The following is a 25,270-nucleotide window of genomic DNA, read 5'->3' on the forward strand; positions in this document are numbered from 1 at the left end:
AATCTTAATTGTGGATGGCAATTAAGATTGTCTCAAAAAAAACAGTAATGATTGTACTTGTACCATGTGTTTGGAAGTTCAGAATAGAAAAAATATATAACTATAAGAGCAGGGCCCCAATAAATTAATTTAACCTCCTCAATCCCAGAGTTATTCTAGGATCCCCAAACTAAATGAGAGGAGAAAAGGCACACAAAATATTTAAAATTAATTTTTTCATGAAGCACAAAATTCTTTCCAAACATATGATTAATACTGATAATTTTCTCAAAGAAAACAAAGTACATAACAACTACCTTGAGGTTAATGAAATCAAAACAAAAATAGAAGCCTTCAGAATTCTTAATCTGTTCTATTAATAAAGCACTTCCTAGAAAATTTCAGGGGTTGAAGTAAAAATATTGAGGGGAACCACAAAATCATTTTACAACCCAGAATTGTACAAATATAAAAATCTAGTCTTTTGTCTCTCCCTGAAAATAGACTGGGAATAAATTATAAAATATTTAGATTTAACATTAAATGATACATGACCTGTCAGCTTGACTGATATTAGACTGATATTAGCCTCTGAGTTTTAGTTTTTACACTATCCTATTTTTTAAGCAGCTTCTAAAAAATTCCTAAAAGGCCAGTGGCAGATGGCAAAATATTGATGTCATAACAAGTAAGGTCCCCCCAAAATAATTTCAACATATACTCTGATTTATAATGAATAACTCTTTTTTTTTGTCTACAGCATTTAAAGGTCACATAGTTTGATGTGATTTAACAGAGAGAAAATTCATGCCAGAATATAAGAAAGTCTATAGACTTGTATTGAAAACCGTAAGCATTAGTTAAGGAGCCCAAATTTTTCTGTTAATACCTCAGCCCATGTCTGAGAACCTCTAAATGGTAAAGGTATGTATATAATTGTCAGTTAAAATTATGTTGGCCAGGCGCGGTAGCTCATGACTGTAATCCCAGCACTTTGGGAAGCTGAGGTAGGTGGATCACCTGAGGTCAGGAGTTCAAGACCAGCCTGGCTAAGGTGAAACCCCATTTCTATTAAACATACAAAAAATTAGCTGGGCATGGTGGTGCATGCCTGTAATCCCATCTACTTGGGTGGCTGAGCAGGAGAATCGCTTGAACCTGGGAGGCAGAGATTGCAGTGAGTCAAGATTGCGCCACTGCACTCCAGCTTAGGCAGTAAGAGTGAAACTCCATCTCAAAAAATATATATATATACACATAATATAATATATATATATAATATAAAAAAAAATATATATATATATATATGCCAAAAAGAAACAATGTACAACTTAATTTTCCTGGCTCTGATGGTTAATTTGTGTATCAACTTGACTGGACCACAGGGTGCCCAGATATTTGGTCAAATATTAAGTGTTTCTGAGAAGGTGTTTTGGGATGAGATTAATATTTAACTAGGTAGAATGAATAAAGCAGATGGCTCTTCACAGTATAGTAAGCCTCATGCAATCAAATGAAAGCCTGAGACATCCACTCTTCAGATTTTGGACTTACCAGCCCCCATAAGTTCATGAGCCAAATGTTTATCTGTATTCATATCTATATCTCCTCTTTGGTGTTTCTCTGTAGAACTTACACTGGCAAATGTCTAAGCATTCTTTACCAGATAACTAATAATTCCCAGGTTCTCATCATAGGATTCCTACCTCTTCTCATGCTATACAAAGCAATCAACTTATACCTTACTCATCAATCAACGGACGCTTCCTACCAATTTCCTGAACCAATTTCCTAATTCTCCAATAAGGTCCACCTCAAGTACCATCTGTTTTAATAACTATAGCCTGTGTTTTAGATGTATTTTGGTGTGTATGTGGGTTGGCTAGGAGAAGGAATGAACAGGCAACAATCATCAAGGAGACTTTCAAAACTACAAAAATTCCTATTTCTAATACATAAAAGTATCTCTCTCAAATATATATCAACACAAACCCAGCATTCTCCTTCTACTCAGGTAGAAATCACTGCAGTATTGAATCTAAGTATTCCTGAGGGAAGGCTTTTCAGTATAGGGTTTCAGAAAAAAACAAAGAAATCTATATGTAATACAACACTTGTAAGTTTATTCAGAGCTGATATCTATGCATTATGCACCAAAAGAGCCATACCAGTTCCTTATAGCCAATAATCATTTCAATAGTCAGCAGATGCATTATGATTATTTAGTGCTCATGTCATACTGTATATTTTTAATACTGCCTTTGCTTTTTATTGTGGTAGATACTTTTATATATTTTACCTAATGATTACAATAAAGCAGTATGAATTATTTTCCCCATTTTATAGATCAATAAAAGGTGTCTATAAAGCAAGTAAATTGCCCAAGTTCACAAGCATAAAATTGTCAACTTTAAGATTTCTAGCTGAAATCTATGTGAAGTTAGCATCCTGAAAGATTTTTTTCCTCTAACACTGTTTTGTGTTTTGATTTTACTTTGATTATAGTTTCTACATTACAGTATATTTTTTGTCCTTCTCTTCCACAAGATCACAAACTCCTGAACTCCGCTTATGATTTCTCAGTATCATCCCAAGCTTTGGAACACAGTACCAAGAAGATATTCAAGACTTATTTTCCAGGCTCTGTACTAGGATCATGAGTAACATACATTGTTATGGATTGAACTGTGTTTCCCCCAAAATTAGCATGTTGGAATCCTACCCACCAGTATACCTCAGAACGTAACTTTATTTGGAGATATGGTCTTTAGGGAGATGATTAAACTAAGATGAGGTCATTAGGGTAGGCCCTTATAGGAAAAAGAAATATTGGCTGGGCACGGTGGCATGTGGTGGCTCACACCTGTAATCCCAGCACTTTGGAAGGCCAAAGCGAATGGATTGCTTGAGGTCAGAAGTTCAAGACCAGCCTGGCCAATATGGCAAAACCGTGTCTCTACTAAAAATACAGAAATTAGCTGAGCGTGGTGGTGTGTGCCTGTAATTCCAGCTACTTGCAAGACTGAGGCATGAGAATCACTTGAACCTGGGAAGCAGAGGTTGCAGTGAGCCAAGATTGTACCACTGTACTCCAGCCTGGGTGAAAAAAAGAAAGGAAGGAAGGAAGGGAGGGAGGGAGGGAAGGAAAGAAGGAAATAAATATGTACACAGACATCTACAGAGGGAAGACTATGTATAGACGAAGGATGAAGAAACCACCTACAAGGCAAGGAGAGAGGCTTTAGAAGAAATGAAACCTACCAAAACCTTGATCTCAGACTTCTAACACCCAAAGTTGTGAAAAAATAAATTTTGGTTGTTTGAGCCACCCAGCCTTGGTACTTTGTTATGGCAGCACAGGCAGACTAATATATACATTTCCTTACATCAATTTAAATAAAAATTGGTGTTAAACAAAGACTGTTTAAAAAAGAAGACAGAGGTAGAAAGATCAAGAAATTATCACTGGATTCTTATTTTAGAGAAATAAAAAATACAACCATTTTTCTTTCAAGCCAGTAACAACCATCAATTAAGTCAAGCTAAAATATTTATTTTAAATCTATATATTCTAAAAAAAAATAAAACAAGCCTTAAAAATTTCTTTAACATAGTGTAATTCCAACTTTATTAGGATGTAACATAACAAGCTGATGATGCAACCCAAAGAACTACAAAAACAAAAACCCAAAATTTGTAGAAGGAAAGAAAGATCACAACTAAACAAAATAAAGACTGAAAACACAATACAGGCTGGGCACAGTGGCTCACACCTGTAATCCCAGCATTTTGGGAGGCCAAGGTGGGTGGATCACCTGAGGTCAGGAGTTTGAGGCCAGCTTGGCCAACATGGTGAGACCCCCATCTCTGCTAAACATACAAAAATTAGCCAGGTATGGTTATACATGCCTGTAATCCCAGCTACTCAGGAGGCTGAGGTAGGAAATTGCTTCAACCGGGGAAGCGGAGGTTACAGTGAGCTGATATCGCACCACTGCACTCCAGTCTGGGCAAAGGAGTGAGACTCTGCCTCAAAAAAAAAAAAAAAAAAAAAAATCCCCAAAAACAAAAAATAAAAACAAACCAAAAAATATAAAGATCAACAAAATGAAGTTTGGTTGTAAACCACCCCAAAATAATAATCATCATCAATAAACCACTAAACAAAAAAAAGAGCCACCAAATAAAATGAGAAACAAACAAGGAGACATTATAACTGATACTACAGAAATACAGAGGATCATGAGAAATTATTATGAACAACTATATGCTGATAAATTGGAACACTTAGAGGAAGTTGTTAAATTCCAGGACACATACAACCTACCAAGATTGAAAGAGGAGGAAATAGAAAAACTTAACAGATGAATAATTATTAACGAGATTGAATCAGTAATAAAAAGTCTCTCAAGAACGAAAAGCCCAGGACCAGATAGATTCACTGTCGAGCTCTACCAAACATATCAAGAAGAACTGATACTAATCCTCCTCAAACTATTCCAAGAAATTGAAGAGGAGGAAATTCTTCCTAACTCATTCTTTGAGGCAAGCATCACCCTGATACCAAAACCAGACAAGAATACAACATAAAAATAAAGTAGAGACACAAAACCCCTGAAGAAAACATTAGCAAACCAAATCTAGCAGCACATCAAAAGATAAAACACCACAGTCAAGTGGGATTTTTCCCAGGAATGCAAGATGGTTCAACATATGCAAATCCATAAATGTGATACATCACTATTAACAGAATAAAGGCCAAAAACCATATGATCCTCTTAATAGACATAGAAAAAGCATTTGATAAAATTCAGCATTCCTTTTTCACGAAAGCTCTCAACAAATAAGGTATAGAGAGACATACCTCAACACAATAAAAGCTATATGTGATAAACCCACAGCTAGCATTATACTGAATGGAGAAAAGCTGAAAGCCTTTCCTCTAAGAGGACAAGAAGAGGATGCCCACTTTCTCTACTCCTATCCACCACAGTACTGGAAGTCCTAGCCAGAACAACCAGGCAAGAGAAAGAAATAAAAGACATCCAAATTGGCAAAGAAATTAAATTGCTGTTCTATCATAGATGACAAAATCTTATATTTAGAAAAACATAATGACTCCAACAAAAAAAACTCTTAGAATTGATATTTAGTAAGGTTGCAGAAAACAAAATTCAACATACAAAAATCAGTCATATTTTCATATACAAATAACTAGCTGAAAAAGAAATCAGGAAAGCAATCCCTTTTACAATAGCTACAAAAAGTAAAATAAAATACCCAGGAGGCAAAGGCCTCTACAACAAAAACTACAAAATGCTAATGAAAGAAACTGAAGAGGACATTAAAAAATGGGAAGATATCCATGCTCATGAATCAAAAGAATATTGTTAAAATGACCACACTATATCCAAAGCAATCTACAGATTCAATACAATCCCTATCAAAATACCAATGATATTCTTCACAGAAATAGAAAAAAAAAACCAATCCTGAAATGTGTATGGAACCACAATAGATCCCAAATAGCCAAAGCAATCCTGAAAAAAAAGAACAAAGCTAGATGCATCATACTAACCTGACTTCAAAATACACCAAAGCTATAGTAACCAAAACAGTACAGCATTAGTTTAAAACAGACACAGAAGACAATACAATGAAATAGAGAACCAAGAAATAAATCCACATATTTACAGTCAACTGATTTTCAACAAAGGTGCCAGGAATATACATGGGGAAAAGGACATACCTTTGACAAATGGGAAAACAGGACATCCACATGCAGAAGAAAGAAACTAAACTCCTATCTCTCATCATATACAAAAATAAACTCAAAATAGGTTAAAGATATAAATGTAAGATGCAAAACTATGAAAATAACTGGAAGAAAGCTGAGGAAATGCTTCAGGACATTGGTGTCCAAAAACATTTTATGGCTAAGACTCCAAAAGCACAAACAAGAACAAAAATAGAGAAATAGTACTTACTAAAGGAAAAAGCTTCTGCATAGCAAAGAAAATCAACAGAGTAAGGAGACAATCTGTTGAATACAAGAAGATATTTGCAAACTTTCATCCAACAAGGTACTAATATTTAGCATATACAAGGAACTCAACAGCAAAAAAACAAGTAATCCCATTAATAAGTAGGCAAAGGACACGAATAGGCATTTCTTACAAGATGACACACGAATGGCCAACAGGTATATTAAAACAAATGTTCAACATCACTAATCCTCAGGAAAATGTAAATCAAAACCACATGAGTTATCAACTCACCCCAGTTACAGGGCTATTATCAAAAACACAAAAAATAACAAATGCTGCAAGAGGATGCAGAAGAGAGGGAACTCTTATACGCTGCTAGTGGAAATTTAAATTAATACAAGACCTCTATGAAAAACAGTATGGAGGTTTCTCAAAAAACTAAAAATATAACTACTATGCTACTCAGCATATCAAAGGAATATCTGTACCCCAATATTTGTTGCAGCACTCTTAATAATAGCCAATATACAAAATCAACCTAAGCATCTATCAATGGATGAATGAAGAAAATGTGGCATACTACACAATTGAATACTACTGAGTCATAAAAATGAATGAAATTCTGTCATTTGCAGTAACATGGATAGAACTGGAAGTCATTATTTTAAGTTATACAGGCCAGGAAGAGAAAGACAAATTTTGCATGTTGTCACTCACATAATGAAAGATAAAGAAAATTGATTTCTTAAAGATAAAGAAGAGAATGATGACTAACAGAAGCTGGGAAGGGTAGTGGAGAAAGAAATAAAGGGAGGTTACTGGGTACAAACATACAGTCAGATAGAAGAAATAAGTTTTAAGGTTCAATAGCCTAATAGGTTGACTATTCGTAGTTAACAATATATTGCATATTTTACAATAGCTAAAAGAGAGGATGTGAAATGTCCTCAAAGTAAAAAAAAAAGTTTGAGATGATTGATACCCTCAATACCCTGATTTGATTACACATTGTATCAAAGTACCCATAAATATGTATAAATACATACCAATTTTTAAAAATCAGATTTTCCTGAACTCTAATGCAATAGGCACATGCATTATTTTCTCCTTACTTCTGTTTGAGAATATAGCTATACATACATTTACTTATTTCCATCTGGAAGTAGAAAATTTCAATTATGCACTTTATGGTAGATGAAACATGGTGGAAATGTACTTGTTACATGCCTCCCTAATCATGCAACATAATTCTCATTGACAGCTGTTTATCTAACACAACATTAGCCATTGTGTACCAAAATCAAAGTCATACTGTCTCTCATTTGCATAGTTATATTAATCAATTATGAGTTAACAATACTCTCTTAACCGTACTCTAAATCTGATGGCTACAGATACAGAACTTAAAAGTTTTGGCTGCTTCACTGGTCCACAGTGTACTAGAGAAGACAACATCCTCAAATACCAAAGACAATTAGTATTTATTGAAGCACATATGATATTAATCCAGAACTTCTCAGGAGGTCAGTTGTCCTTTTGTGCAGGACTCTTCAATGCTATAGCTATGTACTATTAGGTCCAAGTGGAGGAAGTAAGAGAAGACACGGAGGCTTTTCCAAGCAAAATATCTTCCTCTTCCTCTACTTCTTTCAAGGAGTTGATGATAGCACCGAGGGAGGAAGAATTAGAATTCAAGCCATCTCCCCTGAAGGGTGCATTAAGGAATAGCTAGCTTGAAATTCTGAATGTCAGAGTTTTGACTATATCCATCCATCTGCCAGACTCCTTTTAAATTTTCTCAAATTTCACTCCAGTTTTAAGTGCAACAGAATTTCTTCAGGGTTCAACTCCCTGATTAATGTTATTTGCAAACTAAATATAGCCACTTTTCATTTGAATACATAATTCAACAAAATGTAGTTATATATAATGTGGTTTCATAAATGTTCAATTCCAGTGTTATTCTAACTAAAATCTTTCATAAGCAAAATGATGTACAAATCTCAAAGTTCATAAAAGAGGCCAAAACCTAATCAGTAACACATGTATCTTTAAAAAATTCCTCTTACTTTCCTTGAACACTGGATCTCTTGGTATATAGAAAGTATACTGTCCTCTATAGACAGAAAATGGATATAATCAGGGGTCTTTTGATTTAATTTCACAAAACAGTAATACGTAAAGTTTCTAATACACACAGCTTCTGCTTTACCATATGACAGACCCACCACACATTAAGGAGCAAGGAATATGCATATGCCTGTATCAATTAATCACCTCTAGTAAGAATGGTATTTGTATTTTACAAGAAACTCAGTAACAATGGAAGAAAGGCAAACAAACACTAAGGTAGATCCTCAAGCAGGTGGGCAAAATATCGAGAAATCTGTCTCCAATTTTCTTGGAAACACTCAACACCATGCAATTCTTCCATCGAGCCTCATGGTCCACTGTACTGACCTCTTGAGTCAAAGTTAGATGTGCCTCCAGAAATAAGAAACAAATATATCAAATCCAAAAGTAGCCATTTCCAAAAGATGTTTCAAGTTGTAATCCATTCAAAGTAAGAGCAGTGGCTTCCATTATTCTATTGCATTCTTTGAATCAAAAGCCAATCTTAGAGTCTATTCTCTGTCTCACATGAAAGAATTTTAAAATAATATTAAAGAGAATCACCACTATTGAGTCCTGATGTCTCTAAGTTTCATCTGTAAAGGATACTCAAGGTTTGTCTGAACACCTTGCAATAGGAAGCTATTAGACTAGGAAAAGGAAGGCAGGAAGTAAATAAAGGAAGGACAACCAACAAGGCATTACTACAATATAAATGGACGGAGACAACAAATAAAGACATGCAAGAAAACCATACACGCCCACACTGAAAGGTCAAAGTGGTCTTCTGAAAAGCTAACACAGAAGCTAACTGAGCATGTTTCAACTGGAGGACAATGGCACATAGGCAGATTTTTAAAAGACACTTAATATTATCAGATCTTAACCACATTTTTAAGTGAGTCACTGAATATAGGATGAAGTTTCCTACCTTAGAACTAAATGTAAGGACCAGGCATGTGACATCTTGTCTCCTGCACATGTTTTTACATGTAAGTGGTATAGTCAAGCATATGACTGTTTTCTAACTAAATGATAGCTTTCTTTCCCCTTCTTTCTTGCCTATTAAACTCCCTGCTCCTTAAAACTATTCCACGTGTGTCCATGTCATTTTTTCTAATTCCACTCAAAATGAAAAGCCTGGTGTTCTCTACTCATCAGAGCTGTATCAATACCATACTTTTTTTTTCTTTTCAAAGTATATATTCTCTAAGTTAGTTGAGAGAAAAGTTAGAAGGAAAAGCAAAGTTCCAAGGTTGGTGACTCATGAGGATATTTACCAAATGTACTATTTGCTTTGAGCTTAAATATCATCATTTGGGTTTTTTTGGGTTTTTTTTAACTACCTACCTCAGAGTGAAGTGTCAGTGGCTGGCTTTTGTCTGATATCAAGTCTTATTTAACTAGTTGCTTAATACCTCAATGTGACCTTCAAAAGCAACAGATTTACTTGTATATGCTTAAATTACTATTTTGCTGACAACAAATTAAGGAAATGGTAAAACTAAAACAAGTGAACTCTACTTTTCCTAATCCTGAACCAAATATTGAACTTTCCCATTTACTTTTTTTTTTTACAGTAAGATTTCAAGGGGAACAAACTGCTCTTAAATCCTGTTGCTGCCTTCCTGCTTTTACTAATTAAAGTTTGACACAAATGTTCTCACAGATTCACAAAACATACAGTCACAGTATTCTTTGAGAGAGTGAAGAACAAAAAATATTATGTATAAAGAAGTTATGGTGTTATTCTGAAAATTTGGAAAATTAAGTGTCATACTCAAAGCCAGAAACATCAAAACTTGGGGTTACTATATACATAATCTTAGCTGTCACTTTGCATTGTCCAAAACACATGACTAATAACATAAATGGTGTTATCCCTGGGTATTTAACAAGAAAAAGCCTGATGAGAACATACCACAGATGCGGAATGTTGTCTGGTCACAGATGTGGAAAACCTGATTTAAAGTTCCTCATCTCTCCAACTTGATCCAAGGGATTCAAAAACAAACAATCTTGCACTTCAAATGCCATAATTTTAAGTAAAAAAGTTAAAGGATCACTAAGAAATCAAGGGACTAGTTTCTGCATATGCATAAAACACACTCCAACACAGTATTCCTAGTTCTCAGCAATTCTGAACCAAAGGTATTCTCATGTGATTTTATTCATTGCAGTCAATGCCAATTAAAAGTATATTTAGCTACTTTCAATGTATAAATATAAAAGAATTTAACTGCTCTTCTATCGGTATAGTTTTTCGAAACAAATAAACAAAATATGGCATGAGGATAACTTGACAGTTGCTAAGTACTTATTGAAAGAAATCTACCAGTATCACTTATCTGAATAAGATGTAAGTTTCTGAACCAACAAGAATTTCAGAGAAAATCAATTTCCTTAAAATACCTAACAAATGGAAAATATTACATAATAAATGGAAAAAAGATTAACTAAAGCCAGTTAAAACCAAAAGGGATGAAATGGATTTCCAATTTTACCTATTTTTCCTCTTTTTTAATACACACAACCATATATGAAAACAGGCACCATGAGGCAGTTTTGTAGCACAAACTTACTTGGGTTTGTACAAGTATAACCAAGAAAGAATAAAATAAAATTTTAAAAGTACTCTTTAGCCACAATATTGAATATATTAAGTAGATGAAGAATGGAGGTAGAAAATAAATGCAATAGTTTATTTAGAAATTCCACTGGGGCTTTTCTTAGAAACTCTTAGAATACTGACCTTCATGCCAGGATATGGTCAGCATACTAAATCAAGTGTGGGTTGGAACCGTTTGTATGGCTTATGCAAATCTATATAAAGTATGTTACCACTGGCATCTGTTACCACTTTAACCATTTGGGTTCATCTGAGCATGCAGAGCAGACTTGGGTGGGCTCAACCAGCTTGGGCGACAAAACTACAATACCTCTTTGTTAAGTGGATATTTACAAACTTATCAGTCAGTCCAGTGTCTTGTTGTACCAATTAATCATACTACTCTGTAGAAAATTGTTTTAAATTTCACTCACAGTAGAAGCCTGAATGAGTTAAACATTAAAGAACAACAACCAAATCCAACCCTCTGCCTAAGAAAAGGGATTATTACGAATTTTTTTTTATAGTTTTAACAAATTTGTAATTAATTATATTTTAATAGACTCTGAAAGACAAATGAAACTATCACTTTCTATACATGTTTTTTCAAATAGTTTACCATAAATGGAAATACATATAAACACACTGATGCTAAAATAAATTAAGCTTTAAAATTACCTAAAAACATAAGATAAAAATCAGATTTGGAGACTTGCTATCTACCACAATTTGGAGATTCTAGTCAAAAGCATGCCTTGAAGTTAGCAAACCTACACCAAATACCAATGAAAGAATATTCGTTTTTCTCCTAACATCAAAATTCCCATACTAAACCAAAGATGTTGACTTGAACATAAATTAAGATGGACCAAAACACACAGGCTACTTTGGTGACAAGTAAATTTTGGAGTACAAAATGTTCTTGCAAAACATGACACATGATATTTATCCTAGAAATGTTTTCTAGCACCTGAAAACAAACTAAGTAAACAACAAAATAGTTACTTTAATAGAATACAATTTGTTGACCAGGAATAACTGTTATTTGAGAGAAAAAACAGCTCAGGAAGGACACTTAAAAAAAAACAAACATGAAGCACTCATCACAGAACAAAAAAAGTTCCATCCTAGAAAGGAAATCTGTTATGTCTAGATAATGAACATCAACTACCAGAATTAACAACAACAGAAAAAAAAAACAATTAAACAGTACCCCAAATCATTTTAAAACAATTATTTTGATTTGGAATTTTATTATTTTTTCTGAGCATGTCTAGAAATCTGTCATTACAACATTATATGCTTTTCACACACCTGTGATGCCAGTAACAAACACTTTCTAGAAGACTGTACTATGTGCTTAGGAAAACACTGGGAGAGAAAATTTTCTGTCTTACTTATAGGATTATTCTTCATCACATCAGCTGAAGGTATAGTTTTCAACTCAGAGGAATCAGAGCTAGGCAAGCTGAACTTTATAAACCACTGATGTACTCACCCAAGAGAGAGCTCTTGAATCCAGCATCTGCTTTAGCAGGCAGCAGGAGTAGCTATGTGAATCAGAGGTACAAAATGGACATATCCTAGAGTCGAGTCGAACTTAAAGACAATGGAGACCTGAGCTTAAATAATGGATCTTGCTCTTACTAACCGTGTGACCCAGAGGAAAGTAACCTAGGTCAGGTTTCCCAACTGCAAAATGAGAGCAATGTATATATCTTACAGCGTTATTGTAAAGAATAAGTGAGATAACATATAAGGCACCTAGCATGAGTCCAATGTCCTCCAAGTCTTGGTTTTAAATCTTGACAAAGAATGCTCAAATACTATACCATTTCTATGTTTTAAAAGGAAAAAAAATGATATAGTGATAGATATTCTAGTTCCCTATAAGCATGTGTCAGGAGCAGGCAGAGTGGTAAGGCAGGAGAGAAGGGCCATAAATTCCCTTAGATTCTAGGGAAAAACTGCAGCTGCATCTGTTAGCCTATTATGCAATTCAATTCAACTAAATGTTAGGGGATGCAACATAAAAATTAGACATTCTTTCCACCTTCATTGAATCACAATCTAAAACAGGTAATACAGTGTTGCAGGCAATGCTGAAATCCAAAAAGTTCTTAAAACCATAATAAACAATTGTTTTTATATAAATTTGCAGGTAAAATCAGTCCTGAACTTGAACTGGCTTAGAAGCTCTATAGCCTTTATTACTGCATTTAGCATAAACATTTATGCATCTAAAATTTCACCTTGTGGTAGGATACAAAATCCCACCTTTGGGTTTGTACTGGAACTCTACCACTGGCTTTCCTGGGCCTCCAGCTTGCAGCTGGCAGATCGTGGGACTTAGCCTCCATCATCACATGAGCCAATCCCTCAAAATAAATCTATGTATACATCCTATCTATATCTCTGTATATCCTGCTGGTTCTGTTTCTCTAAATAACCCTGTTTAATACACTAGGAAAATGCCTACAGGTAAATATACAGCTCTCATAGTACGCTATATGCTCTGTTATATTTTGGAATTTTTTTTTAATCCAAGAGTTCTCTCTTTCCTATGCCCAGAGAGGCATTTCTACTATCAGAGACAATTTGAATACAAGTCATAAATGGAGGGGGTAATCTCAGGTGAGCAAACAAGCATTTGCATCTGGGAGAGCATCGTAAGACTTAAAGCTCTTAATGCAATAAAGATATTATAACATGTGATGTACTGAAGTAGCTTCTAGAAGTACAAATTATTCCAAATTCTAAGACATATATAGCCCAAAGGTTTCAGATAAGGGAATTTGTACAATCTCTATTTAAGGGAGGGAAAAAAAGGAATAGAAATATAAAAAGAGCAAACTGCCTAAGGCAGAGACTTGTGGTTAACATTCTCTTTCCCAAGTCAGCATTTGCTTTAGAACTCTCAAATACCCTATTATATGAAAACAATAACACTACTATAATACAACATCAAGTTCTTGAAGAAATAAGAGATAGAGATAAAATACATAAAATGCTTCAAATAATGCCCAGCACAAAGTAAGTGCCCAATTAATGCTGTGTAATGGTAATAGTGCCTAGGAAAATACTTTGAACATGGTTAATTTTATGTGTCATAAAAATGGTTAATTTTATGTGTCAATTACATCTGGCTAAGGGATCCCCAATTAGCTGGTAAAACATTATTATTGAGTGTGCCTATGAGGGTGTTTCCAGAACAGATTAACATTTCCATTGGAAGACTTAGAAGATCATCCTCACTGAAGTGTGGGAGCATCATCCAATCCACTGAGGTCCTGAACAGAACAAAAAGGCAAAGGAAAGGCAGATTCTCCCTTCTAAAGCAGAGACAGGTTCTGGGTCTTCTTGGGACTCTGACTGGGATTTACACCCTTGACTCCCCTGGTTCTCAGGCCTTTGGGTTTGTACTGGAACTCTACCACTGGCTTTCCTGGGCCTCCAGCTTACAGCTGGCAGATCGTGGGACTTAGCCTCCATCATCACGTGAGCCAATCCCTCATAATAAATCTATGTATGCATCTTATCTATATCTCTGTATATCCTACTGGTTCTGTTTCTCTAAACAACCCTGATTAATACACTAGGAAAATGCCTACAGGTAAATATACAGCTCTCATAGTAGGCTATACACTATATTACACTTCGGAATTTTTTTTAATCCAAGAGTTCTCTCTTTCCTATGCCCAGAGAGGCATTTCTACTATCAGAGATAGCCTTGAGTACAAGTCATAAATGGAAGGGGTAATCTCAGGTGAGCAAACAAGCATTTGCAGCTGGGAGAGCATCGTAAGACTTAAAGCTCTTAATGCAATAAATATATTATTTAGAAATAAATCTATAAAAGACTGAGGAGCAGCCTAGAGGAAGATGTCTGGAATTTAATGTACAAACTAATCAACCAGAGCTCCTGTTAAAATGTAGATTCTGATTGAATGCGGTGGGGCCTGAGATTCTAGTCCTCAGGTAATCACAATGCTGCTGGTCTAGAGCACTCACTGAGAGTAGAAAGGCCCCAGAGCACTGATCCTCAAAGTGTACCAGAAGCATCAGAATCTCCTGGGAAGTTATTAGATATACAAACCCTAAAATATAAGGAAACTAAAAGTTTGTTGACCTAAATGAGCTGTTTACACTAGGCAGGTCGGATTTATCTTCCCTAAGAATAAAAGTAGAACATGTTTTAAATACTTAAAAAATAAAAGTAGCAGACCACAACCTATTACATAGACAAAAGCCATTTCTGCAAACAATTTCCAAAGTCATAGCCCCTGCAATAACACTTGCAGTATAGGTTTTTACATTTTTAAGAAGCCTCTGATAATATATAGGCCAAGTATTACAATTATATTCCTCAGTCGAACTACCAATTGTCGACAAAAAAAAAGTCATTTCTATTTTTCCTACGTAGTACATACAAAGCTCTGTGAAGAAACCAAACTGAGTTTTATATTTCCTTGTGTTGAGGACACGACCGACCACATCATCGTTCAGCCGACTTTTCCAGAGTAATGTTTACACATTGCTTGGTTGATATGTAAATATGTCAAGATTTTGATTTATAGCTATAAATGATCTGTTTACATACACACAAACAGATGCATAAGTTATAGTACATTAATAGTTTAAAACAACATATCCTTGAAGGACAAAGAACTTGAGGGTAAACCACAAATACATTGTCATGATCAGAGAAAAAATTTTCATTTTCTGAATGTGAAGTCTGTTGATGGTTAAATAGGGTTTCCCAAAATTTTTTAATAAATTGATGCACTCAGAATGCAGGTTCAGTACATTTTTCTACTTCGAAAAAAGTTTGAATTTGGAAGTTGACCTCTCAATGAAAACCTGAGCATGTAGTTCTAGCCATAATCTATCCTCAAAGAAATCAGTTACTAACACACTGTAAAGCATCACATGTGTTTCAGGATTGGGGTGAACATCTCCGATTTTGCTAGCAGTCCATATTTTAAAATAGTGGTTCTCTATTAGTGGAGATGTTTTTATCCCTAGGGAACATTTGGCAATATCAGGAAACATCTTTGACTGTCAAAACCAGGGGAAGGGGAGTGAGGGACGGGTACTTCCAGCAGCTTGTGAGCAGAGGCCAGGCATGCTGCTAAACAACTTGTAATGCACAAAACAGTCCACACGACTTAGAATTTTCCAGACTAAAATGCCAGTATAGTGCCAAGACTGAGAAAGCTGACTTAAATAACAGGCTACAAAAATACAGACAGACTGTCCCTAATGCATCTTAATTACATTCCTTGCACAGTGTTAAGCAAAATAACAAATACTTGTTGCTTATTAAATAAACTACCTCTATTTAGCTGGGATCTTTGAGTCGGAGATGAAAAAGAACTAAAAAAGAGTTATCACACATATGATATCTACAATTACAATATTGCAGTCATTGTCAGAACCCAAAAGAAATTTTAAAAATCACTCTGTCCAGCCTAATTTCTCCAGTTAGGAAAAACAATGTTTCTCACATGGAAGATGCTATCTAATGTACCGATATGACACTGTTAAGGGGAGAGGGCAGTCCTCTTAATAGTAAAAATGAGGTGAGACCTTTACAAAATTATTAAAATCAGGTTTTGCTATTTTCCTTCTAATAGTATCAATGTCCCATACTTCCCTCAAGTTAATAAAGTATTTCCTTTATAAAAATTAAAATCAATGTGGTATCATAATAACTGCTATTTCTCTAGCATGAAACACATAAAATGTAATTATTTTCAAAAAACAAATCAGAGACCTTGGCCTACAGGCTTTTCTGCTTTTGAGATTGCTGGGATTTAAACTGTCATGAGAAATTCCAAACTGGCTTACATTTTTGAAACACAGGAACTGACAGTCATAAGGCCAAACATACCCTTAATAATCGATTCAGCCGCATAGAGATCTCGTTTGTAGGTCACCTAAAGGACAGATAAACTTCATTAGACTTAACAGAGCAGGAAGGAATGTGCAAGCAATAAAATAATGCCCCCAAGGAAATTCTTGATTTTTCAGAAGCTATAAACATGTAATACTGACATTTTCTCAATTAGAAAAGCATCAGCAAATTCACATAAAATATATTCTATTTCTACAAATGGCTGATTTGTTTTTAAATCTTTGAATAAATTAAGATATTATGTGGCAGTTGTTACCGAAATCTTAATGTAACTCAAGTATTATACTTAAAGAAAATGTGGTAGCATTTAAACAACAGTGTTAACATGACTGCATAAAAACGAGGTTTTATACTAGAGAAAAAAAGGTAGGGTGGAAGTCTCTGTATAACAAAAAAGTCACTGAGTTACATTCTTAGCTGAAATAATTCTGAAAGGTCAATTTATGTTAAGAGGGACTTCCTTCTGAATTACATATATCCGTATGAACCTAGATAAGATTCACCTTGTAAGATTTTTATTAAAAATGTGGCCAAAATAGAAAGAGCCTATAGGGTACCACCATGTGTCTAAGAACAATGATGATCTTTCCTTAAAAATATGCAACCTCTTGGGAGGCCGAGGCGGGCGGATCACAAGGTCAGGAGATCGAGACCATCTTAGATAACACGGTGAAACCCCGTCTCTACTAAAAATGCAAAAAATTAGCCAGGCGCGGTGGCGGGCGCCTGTAGTCCCAGCTACTCGGGAGGCTGAGGCAGGAGAATGGCGTGAACCCGGGAGGCGGAGCTTGCAGTGAGCCGAGATTGCGCCACTGCACTCCAGCCTGGGCTACAGAGCGAGACTCAGTCTCAAAAAAAAAAAAAAAAAAAAAGCAACCTCCTCATAATTGTAATCTGTTCCTTGTAATGTAACCTGCCAACATGGCATGTGTCTGTCCTATGGCAGATACTTCACAGACCCCCATCCAGTGAGCTCAGGTACAGAACATGTAAGTGCATTGTGTTGCAGAATTAATTCTATATCACAGAGCTGAAATACATAGTAAATAATGACACAGTATAAATAAGCTTTTATAAGGTCTTAAAAGCTACATTCAAGCACCTAGATATTTATGATGCAAGTGTTCTAAAAACCCACTTTGAGAAATTCCTACCATATTATTACCTCACCATGCCTAAACTCAGCTGAAATAGCACACAGAAGCACAATCAAACAAAAGAGAGAAAAAATGAGCTGAACTAGGTGAGTGCCAAGTGTTGGGTTGGAATTTCACCTGCACAGAACCTTTCCTCTTCTTCAGGTGGCCCCTGAGGCTCTAGTGAGCACAGTCTGAAAACCAGAAAATTAGAGGATTGAAGTTCTTTCTCATCACTACAGGACTGATTTTCTTAAGTAATTTTTCATTATAAAGTATTGTGCAAGGTCAAAGGAAGACTACCGATCATGCTAACAGAACAAAAGGAACTTCAATACTCATTGTCAGGGTGTTGGTTTTTTTTAATTAAAATAAGGACAACCCATCTTGCTGTAAAAGTTAGATGGAAAAAATGAATAACCCATCAATTGAGAATTACAACATTTTCCAGCCACACTGCTTTTGAAGTACGTTAGCTATGTAGGAAAAAATAAGGCTAAAAGTACTTTAAAATTCACTAGTTTTGGTTGGCATGTGCTTGTTTTAGAAATACTATAGCATTTCACATTTTAATAGATTGGTTGAACTGCTTGAACAACTTTTTGTCTGTGTTACCAAGTTAGCTGCTACTTTATTTCTGGATAGTAAGGTATAGTTTTGGTCCAGGATTTACCTGCCAGGATAAAGGAATAGCAGAGGAATCTAATTTGGATAGAAGTGCAGTAGCCCACTTCACTAAACAAAGTTTCTGTACAAATCTAGTAGTTAGCTAATCTGGAGGATAAAAATTCCAATTTCATAGGCACGGTAAGGTAATAATACGGTGGGAATTTCTCATTCCTATCACGTCTACATGTTGTTCTTGTTTCTGTGTTGAGACATAAAATAGTAAAAAAAAAAAAAAAAAAACTTTCAGAACACAGCCAGTTGGCCACTATCTCCAATAACTTAAGGTGACACATAATGTTCTCCCATCTTTCCCTTCACAATAAATAGGCAAAACTTACATTTCAAAGATAATAGAATGTTTATTAGGTATAGATTTTTCAGAACTTATTTCCTTACCAATCATATACATATAGAAAATATTCTTTTCTGGATACCTATATAAAATGCTGGATAACTATATAAAAATATCTGAAGAGAAACAATGTCACCATATTGTGTTTTTGAAATTACAAAAACCAAATAGAGACTACTTTGTTTCTTTTGTTTTTAAACAGATGCTGAAATACTTGGACCTTAAAAAAATGTATTCCCCAACAAAAGGAATCCTCAAAAGTCAATCATTCCCATAATATTGTGATTACACAAAAACTTCAGAAACTCCTAAAAAAGCACATTCAGACAACAGAACACAGTGGTTAAATTTCTTCACTAACTGGTTATCAATCTTGTATGGCTTGAAGATGGTTTTGACATTTAGAAACAAGATGTCTGTTCAATTAAGTCTGTACAGTATAGTAAGAGACCAAGTTAATTAAAAGTAAATGGGGTCAAAAATATGGTACAACTCTAAATTAAAGGGACTCAAGTTGTTATGCAGACTAGATGAAATCTCATCAAAATAAGAGTGTTTGCTTGGGCCTGTCAAAGCAAGACTACTCCAGGAAATCATGACAGCTGATCCCTACTCCCAGAACCAGTTCTGTACTCCTCAGTGCTTATCGCCCTGGTGGGGGTAGTGGGGTACCATGGCCATTTTCTACCCGGCATGTTGATTTGAAAGAAAAAAAAGCTGATATTATCTCCAGACCCCAGAAGAGCTAGCACAGGAAGGTGACATCAAGCCAGAATGTTTACCTTTTACTTTTACCAAAATGTATTTATAAAATACAAAATACAGACCAGCCTGGCCAACGTAGTGACACCCCGTCTCTACTAAAAATACAAAAATCAGCCTTGCATGGTGGCCTGCACCTATAGTCCTAGCTATTTGGGAGGCTAAGGCAGGAGAATCACTTGAACCCAGGAGGCAGAGGTTGCAGTGAGCTGAGATCTTGCCACTGCACTCCAGCCTGGGTGACAGAGCAAGACTCCATCTCAAAAAAATTAATTAATTAAATAAAATAAAATACAAAATAATCCTCCTAGGATTTCTGGTGGCTACTGAAATTCTAGTACTACGTGCAGTCCTCAGAAATTTCAAGTCGGCCTTTAAATCAATGTGAAGTGAACTCCCTGACTTTTCAGGGGAAAGGGAAGGTGTATTGCTCCATGTTTCAGGATCCTCCTTTGCCTTACACTGTTACATGGTAATAAAATGCCTCAATTATGTCCAAATATGTCTTTTACTGTCAGATTTTTGAATCATGTTTCAAGTACATGGCCATGCCATCTGAGTCCAGTACCAGTTTAGCATAATTGTACTAGAACTTTTCAGATACATTTTTCTTTTTAAAGGCAGCATCTTTGGAGTTAGTGTAGAATTAGGACACTAATTTCAAAGCATAAACTCCATTGTTGTGTAAAACAAATACTTTCATCATACAAAATAAGATCACAAAATTAAAAGCCTAATGACAAATCTTACAATGTAATCAAAAGGGGTTAAATAATTAGCTATGAAAATACCAAAAAAAGAAGTCAAAGATGAGACAAGAGGCAGAAAGAGAAAATAGGGACCCTGAAAACAACAGCAATATTTGCATTCTAGTATCACCTCAGTTAACAGGGAAAAAAATGTGATACCAAAAAACAAACAAACAAAAAACGCTTATAACGTCTACCTGTAAGACATTTTCCCCAATCCACAGCATGACAGGCCTTTTAGGGTCCAAGCTCCCTTTGAAGCATGGCATTATTCAAATCTCATTCATAAGAGTAGAGCTCTCTACTTCCATTCCATGTGGAAAGTGATGCTATGATGCTGATTTCTAGGGGGGGATTGCCCTTTCAGCGTGTGTTTCCCAGGACTGCTACAGTGAATTACTACAAACTGGCAAGCTTCAAACAACAGAAATTTGGCTGGGCACGGTGGCGGTGGGTCACGCCTGTAATCCCAGCACTTTGGGAGGCCAAGACGGGCAGATCACAAAGTCAGGAGATCAAGACCATCCAGGCCAACATGGTGAAACCCCGTCTCTACTAAAAATACAAAAATTAGCTGAGTGTGGTGGCAAGCGCCTGTGGTGGCAAGCACCTGTAGTCCCAGCTACTCGGGAGACTGAGGCGGGAGAATTGCTTGAACCAGGGAGTCGGAGGTTGCAGTGAGCCAAGATTGTGCCACTGCACTCCAACCTGATGACAGAGCAAGACTCCGTCAAAAACAAACAAACAAAAAAATGTATATTCTCTCACAGTCTGGAGACTAGACATCCGAAATCAAGATACAAGTAGGACCCTCTGAAAGCTTTTGGGAAGAATTCTTTCCAGCCTCTTCCTAGCTTCTGGTGATGGCTGGCAACCCCTGCCATTCCTTGGCTTGCAGATGTGTCACTCCAATATCCACCTCCATCATCACATGGCCTTCTCCCTGTATCTGTGTCTCTTCTATTCTAGTACAGATATTAGTCATATTAGCTTTAGGGTCTACCCTATTCCAGCAGGACCTCGTCTTAACTTGATTATATCTGCAAAGACACTATTTCCAAATAAGGTCACATTCACAGGTGCCACGGATTAGGACTTGAACAGACTTTTTTAGGGGACAGTTGAACCCACAACAATGTCCCTAAAAAGGGACTCACCAGTGGAACCAAGAGAAGCACTGTGTGGAAAGGCCAATCAGGTTAGCGTGCACTGATATTTGTTGCACATAAAAGGGGAGCAGAGCATCAAGATGTACCTGAGGACTAACACTCTTGCTGGAGAGAACAGAGAAATATAAACACCTCACCAAAAAGGAAACACTGAAGATGGAATGTAACATTCAGAGAGTAATGTGCTGCTTCCTTTTCATCCACAGATCTCAAGAGTGCTTTACAAACTTGATGAGGGCTCAGAACATGCAAAAGAGGTAAATAATCACAGCCCCAAAGATGTCAAAAGTGAGACCAGGGATTATTGACATGTCAGTAGCAATAAAACGCCTTAGAGTTTCCACCTTTTTTCTTGGTCTTCAAATTAGGTCTGCCAGACAGCCAAAGAAGTTCTAAAGAAATGTGGGTCAGGACCTTTAATGAAACATCTAACTGCTAATTGCCAAAAATCCTCATAAATATCACTGAGCCATATATAGAAAAGGATGAATAAAATGTTTGCCTGCTGGGTTGATGATAGTTAACCCAGCAGAGGCAGACATTTTAGGTTGTCCTTAAATGAAGAGTAATATTGCATAAAATTTCTTTACCGCATAAATTTTCTCTACCAGGCAATACTTCAAACATGTCAATATTTTGGAGTCTTAGAATTCAACATTTTAAGTATTTAAGATTACCCTGAGACAATCTTAGCATGCAGTGAGGCTGATCAGGTTACTGTGCAAAATAACTGGTCAACTTATAGGGCTTTCTGTTTTAAAAATCAGTAAGGAAATATGCTTATAGACTCAATTAGAATGAATCTTTACTAATCAGGTTGTGATGGATGTTTCATAAAGATTTCCAAAGACTGCAAGCAATATTTCAAAAGCAGCAATATGTATTTCAAGATTATGAAATAATCTTATTTCCAAATGTACTTATTTCTGATTTCCAGACTCCTATTTCCAAATGTCCTGTTCAATTCAACTACTGAAACAAAGAATCACACTCTAAACCATCCCTGGCCTTGATAAGAAGCTGCAGTATGATAGTGCCATTATCTTGTTTGCAATAAGTATTCTATTCCCTCCAAAAGAGGTTAGGCCGGGCGTGGTGGCTCACACCTGTAATCCCAGTACTTTGGGAGGCTGAGGCAGGCAGATAGTCTGAGGTCAGGAGTTGAAGACTAGGCTGGCCAACATGGTGAAACCCCGTCTCTACTAAAAATACAAAAATTAGCCAGGTGGTGGTAGGCACCTGTGATCCCAGCTACTTGGGAGGCTGGGACAGGAGAATTGCTTGCAATTTGGAGGTGGAGGTTACAATGAGACTGCACCATTGCCCTCCAGCCTGGGCCAGAAGAGTGAAACTCTGTCAAAAAAAAAAAAAAAAGAAGCAGCAAGTTAGCCATTAAAAGAGCTGGGCCCTGCCACAGGAAACAGTCTAATTCCTCACAGTGGGACAGAAAGTGGATCCAGGTACCACCCCCACTGGGTTGGAACTGTTGCAGATATCCTTTTAACCCAGTTAAGTTGGAGCAACCACCCAGGGCCTGAAAGGAAATGTTGATACTGCAGGCAAAGTTGTAGCTTTAATCCAACTGAGTGAAGAAGAAAAAAAAAAGGCTATTGATATGGTTTGGATCTGTGTCCCTGCCCAAATCTCGTGGGGAATTGTAAGCTCTAACCATGGAGGTGAGACCTGGTGGGAGGTGACTGGATCATGGGGGCAGATTTCCGCCTTGGAGCTGTTCTCCAAGTGAGTGAGGTCTCGAAGTGTCTCACTCCTCCTTTGCTTTCTGCTATAATTGGAAGCCTCCTGAGGCCTCCCCAGAAGCAGAAGCCACTATGCTTCCTATGCAGCCTGCAGAACCATGAGCCAATTAAACCTCTTTCCTTTATAAATTACCCAGTCTCAGGTATTTCTTTATATTAGTGTGAGAACAGACTAATAAAGCTATCTACAGAGAGGAAGAAAAAGAAAAAAGTGAATAAACCAATCTCACAGGTTAAAATGAGATGTGTCTGAGTAAATTATCTCAAAGTGAATTTTCTTGAAGCCAAGCAATAGAAGGGATACTACACATTGATGGTTCAGTAAACCCGTGAGACTCCCTTAACTCCCACTCAATGCACTACTGGTTTTAAATGTACACCCACGCAAACACATGAAAGCACAGAAAAGAACCCAAGCAAGGTATCATCCCTCTTACCTTCCAGAGGTCAGTTGATCCTTCTACAAGTTTGGCTTTAGTGCAACAGTATTTTAGGGCCAATTGCAAACACTCAGTTCCAAATTCCAAGTCATAGTCACTACACTGGTGTGGAAACAACAACAACAACAATTAAGCTAAAATGCGATTTTAAGTAAAACCAAGCCTTTTATTTCATAATCAACTGCAAACAAAGGAAGGGTCTAGAGGGCTCAAACTATTTAATCAGCTACTGACTGAGTTATAACATCCCCATTAGCTAAAAGCAAAACAGTGAATAGGAATACTGCAATCATCATGTGAAGCAAAACAAATAGTGAATAGGAATAGTGCAATCATATGAGTTTTGAGATTCCTCAGTAGTTCTAGGCATAAAATAAATGTAATACTTTGTTTCCTTTGCTTATAAGTTACCTTTCCAAACATGTTTATAAAATGCCTGAAGGTATGGCTGAGGATTATCATATCATAACTGTTGATAAATATATATCTACAAAATCTAAATCTCATATCTTGAATTTATAGCAGGACATTTGCAGGTCATAGTTCTCTTGTTTTAATAATTAAAATATCAATATATCTTTTAATTATTTACATTTTGTTTATAAACATGGAACATTTAGTCTTTCATTGTGAGAAAAACTGTAAACATATCTCATAAATTCAGTAAAAATAAAACATTTTTTGGCATTTTAAGCAGAGCCACTAAAATAACCAAGTAATAATACAATTCAGCTGAACAATACTCAGGGTACCTATCCTGTCTCCAAGTTCTATTTTAAGTACCAGATATATAAAGGTAAATGACACATGTATTATGCCCTCACGGAACTCAGGTCTAGAAGGGGAGGCTGGCATCTAACAAGCAGTTTGTAACAGAACCTGATAGATGCAGCACTAGAAGAATGTCTAGAGGTAGCTCAGTGGATAAAACAGTTAATTCTATGTGACGGCATCAGGAAGCCCTATCAGAGGAAAAGGCTTGATCTCCAACAGCAGAATAAAATTGAACAAGGAGGATTATGTTTAAATCAAAAGGTGCTTTGCAAAGTTACGGAGGTTTGAGACATTTGGTAGACTAATTTTTTTTCTTCTTTTTTTTTTTGAGACAGAGTTCTTGCTCTGTCTCCCAGACTGGAGCCACCATGCCCAGCTGAGACTTATTTTACAAAGCATATCCATGTAAGGATTGCACAAGGCAACAAATATGAATATGGCATCAAGCACCCCTTGCCAAAGCTATTTTATTATCCTTACATGGAAGCTACTGAAAGCATATAAAACCTCTGGGACCCACAGTCACAAAAGGAGTTCATAAACATGTGCAGTCTCCTCTCTTGTCATCTCCTATTGGGTGCCCATAATTAATATTATTTGAAGGAGATTCTCATTAGATGTATATTCTAAATTCAAGTCAATCGCTAAATAAAATTAAGTTTAAAAAATCAATAGTGGTGATAAAATGAAATCATAAAACATAGTAAATTAATCCAAAGGCCAACAGAAAAGTGAGAAAAAGAACCAAGAAGAGGTGGAACAAATACAAAGCAAGTAGCAAGATGATTTTAGACAAGAAAGTTAACGAACGAGAGAGGGTATTGCACAAAATGTTTTGACACTTGTGATTCACCATGGG

The 25,270-nt window shown here is 36.1% G+C and overlaps 1 protein-coding gene across 6 annotated transcripts in view; it reads right to left on the minus strand.

Annotated features, from left to right (window-relative positions):
- Window positions 1-25,270, minus strand: part of CRPPA (CDP-L-ribitol pyrophosphorylase A) — a 379,242-nt gene that overhangs the window by 242,736 nt on the left and 111,236 nt on the right. For 5 of the 6 annotated variants that reach the window (XR_010158347.1, XM_003318327.5, XM_003318326.6 and 2 more), the window contains 2 exons: window positions 23,635-23,739; window positions 16,580-16,625 (listed from right to left, as the gene is read on the minus strand). Coding sequence is in view for 5 of the 6 variants with exons in the window: in XM_003318327.5 (XP_003318375.1) it covers window positions 16,580-16,625; window positions 23,635-23,739 (151 nt within the window). In the remaining variant the exon portion in view is untranslated. The remainder of the gene's footprint in view (window positions 1-16,579; window positions 16,626-23,634; window positions 23,740-25,270) is intronic. The other variant, XM_009452696.4, reaches the window with a different exon arrangement.

This window comes from Pan troglodytes, chromosome 6, assembly GCF_028858775.2.
Source record: "Pan troglodytes isolate AG18354 chromosome 6, NHGRI_mPanTro3-v2.0_pri, whole genome shotgun sequence".
NCBI classification, from domain to species: domain Eukaryota; kingdom Metazoa; phylum Chordata; class Mammalia; order Primates; family Hominidae; genus Pan; species Pan troglodytes.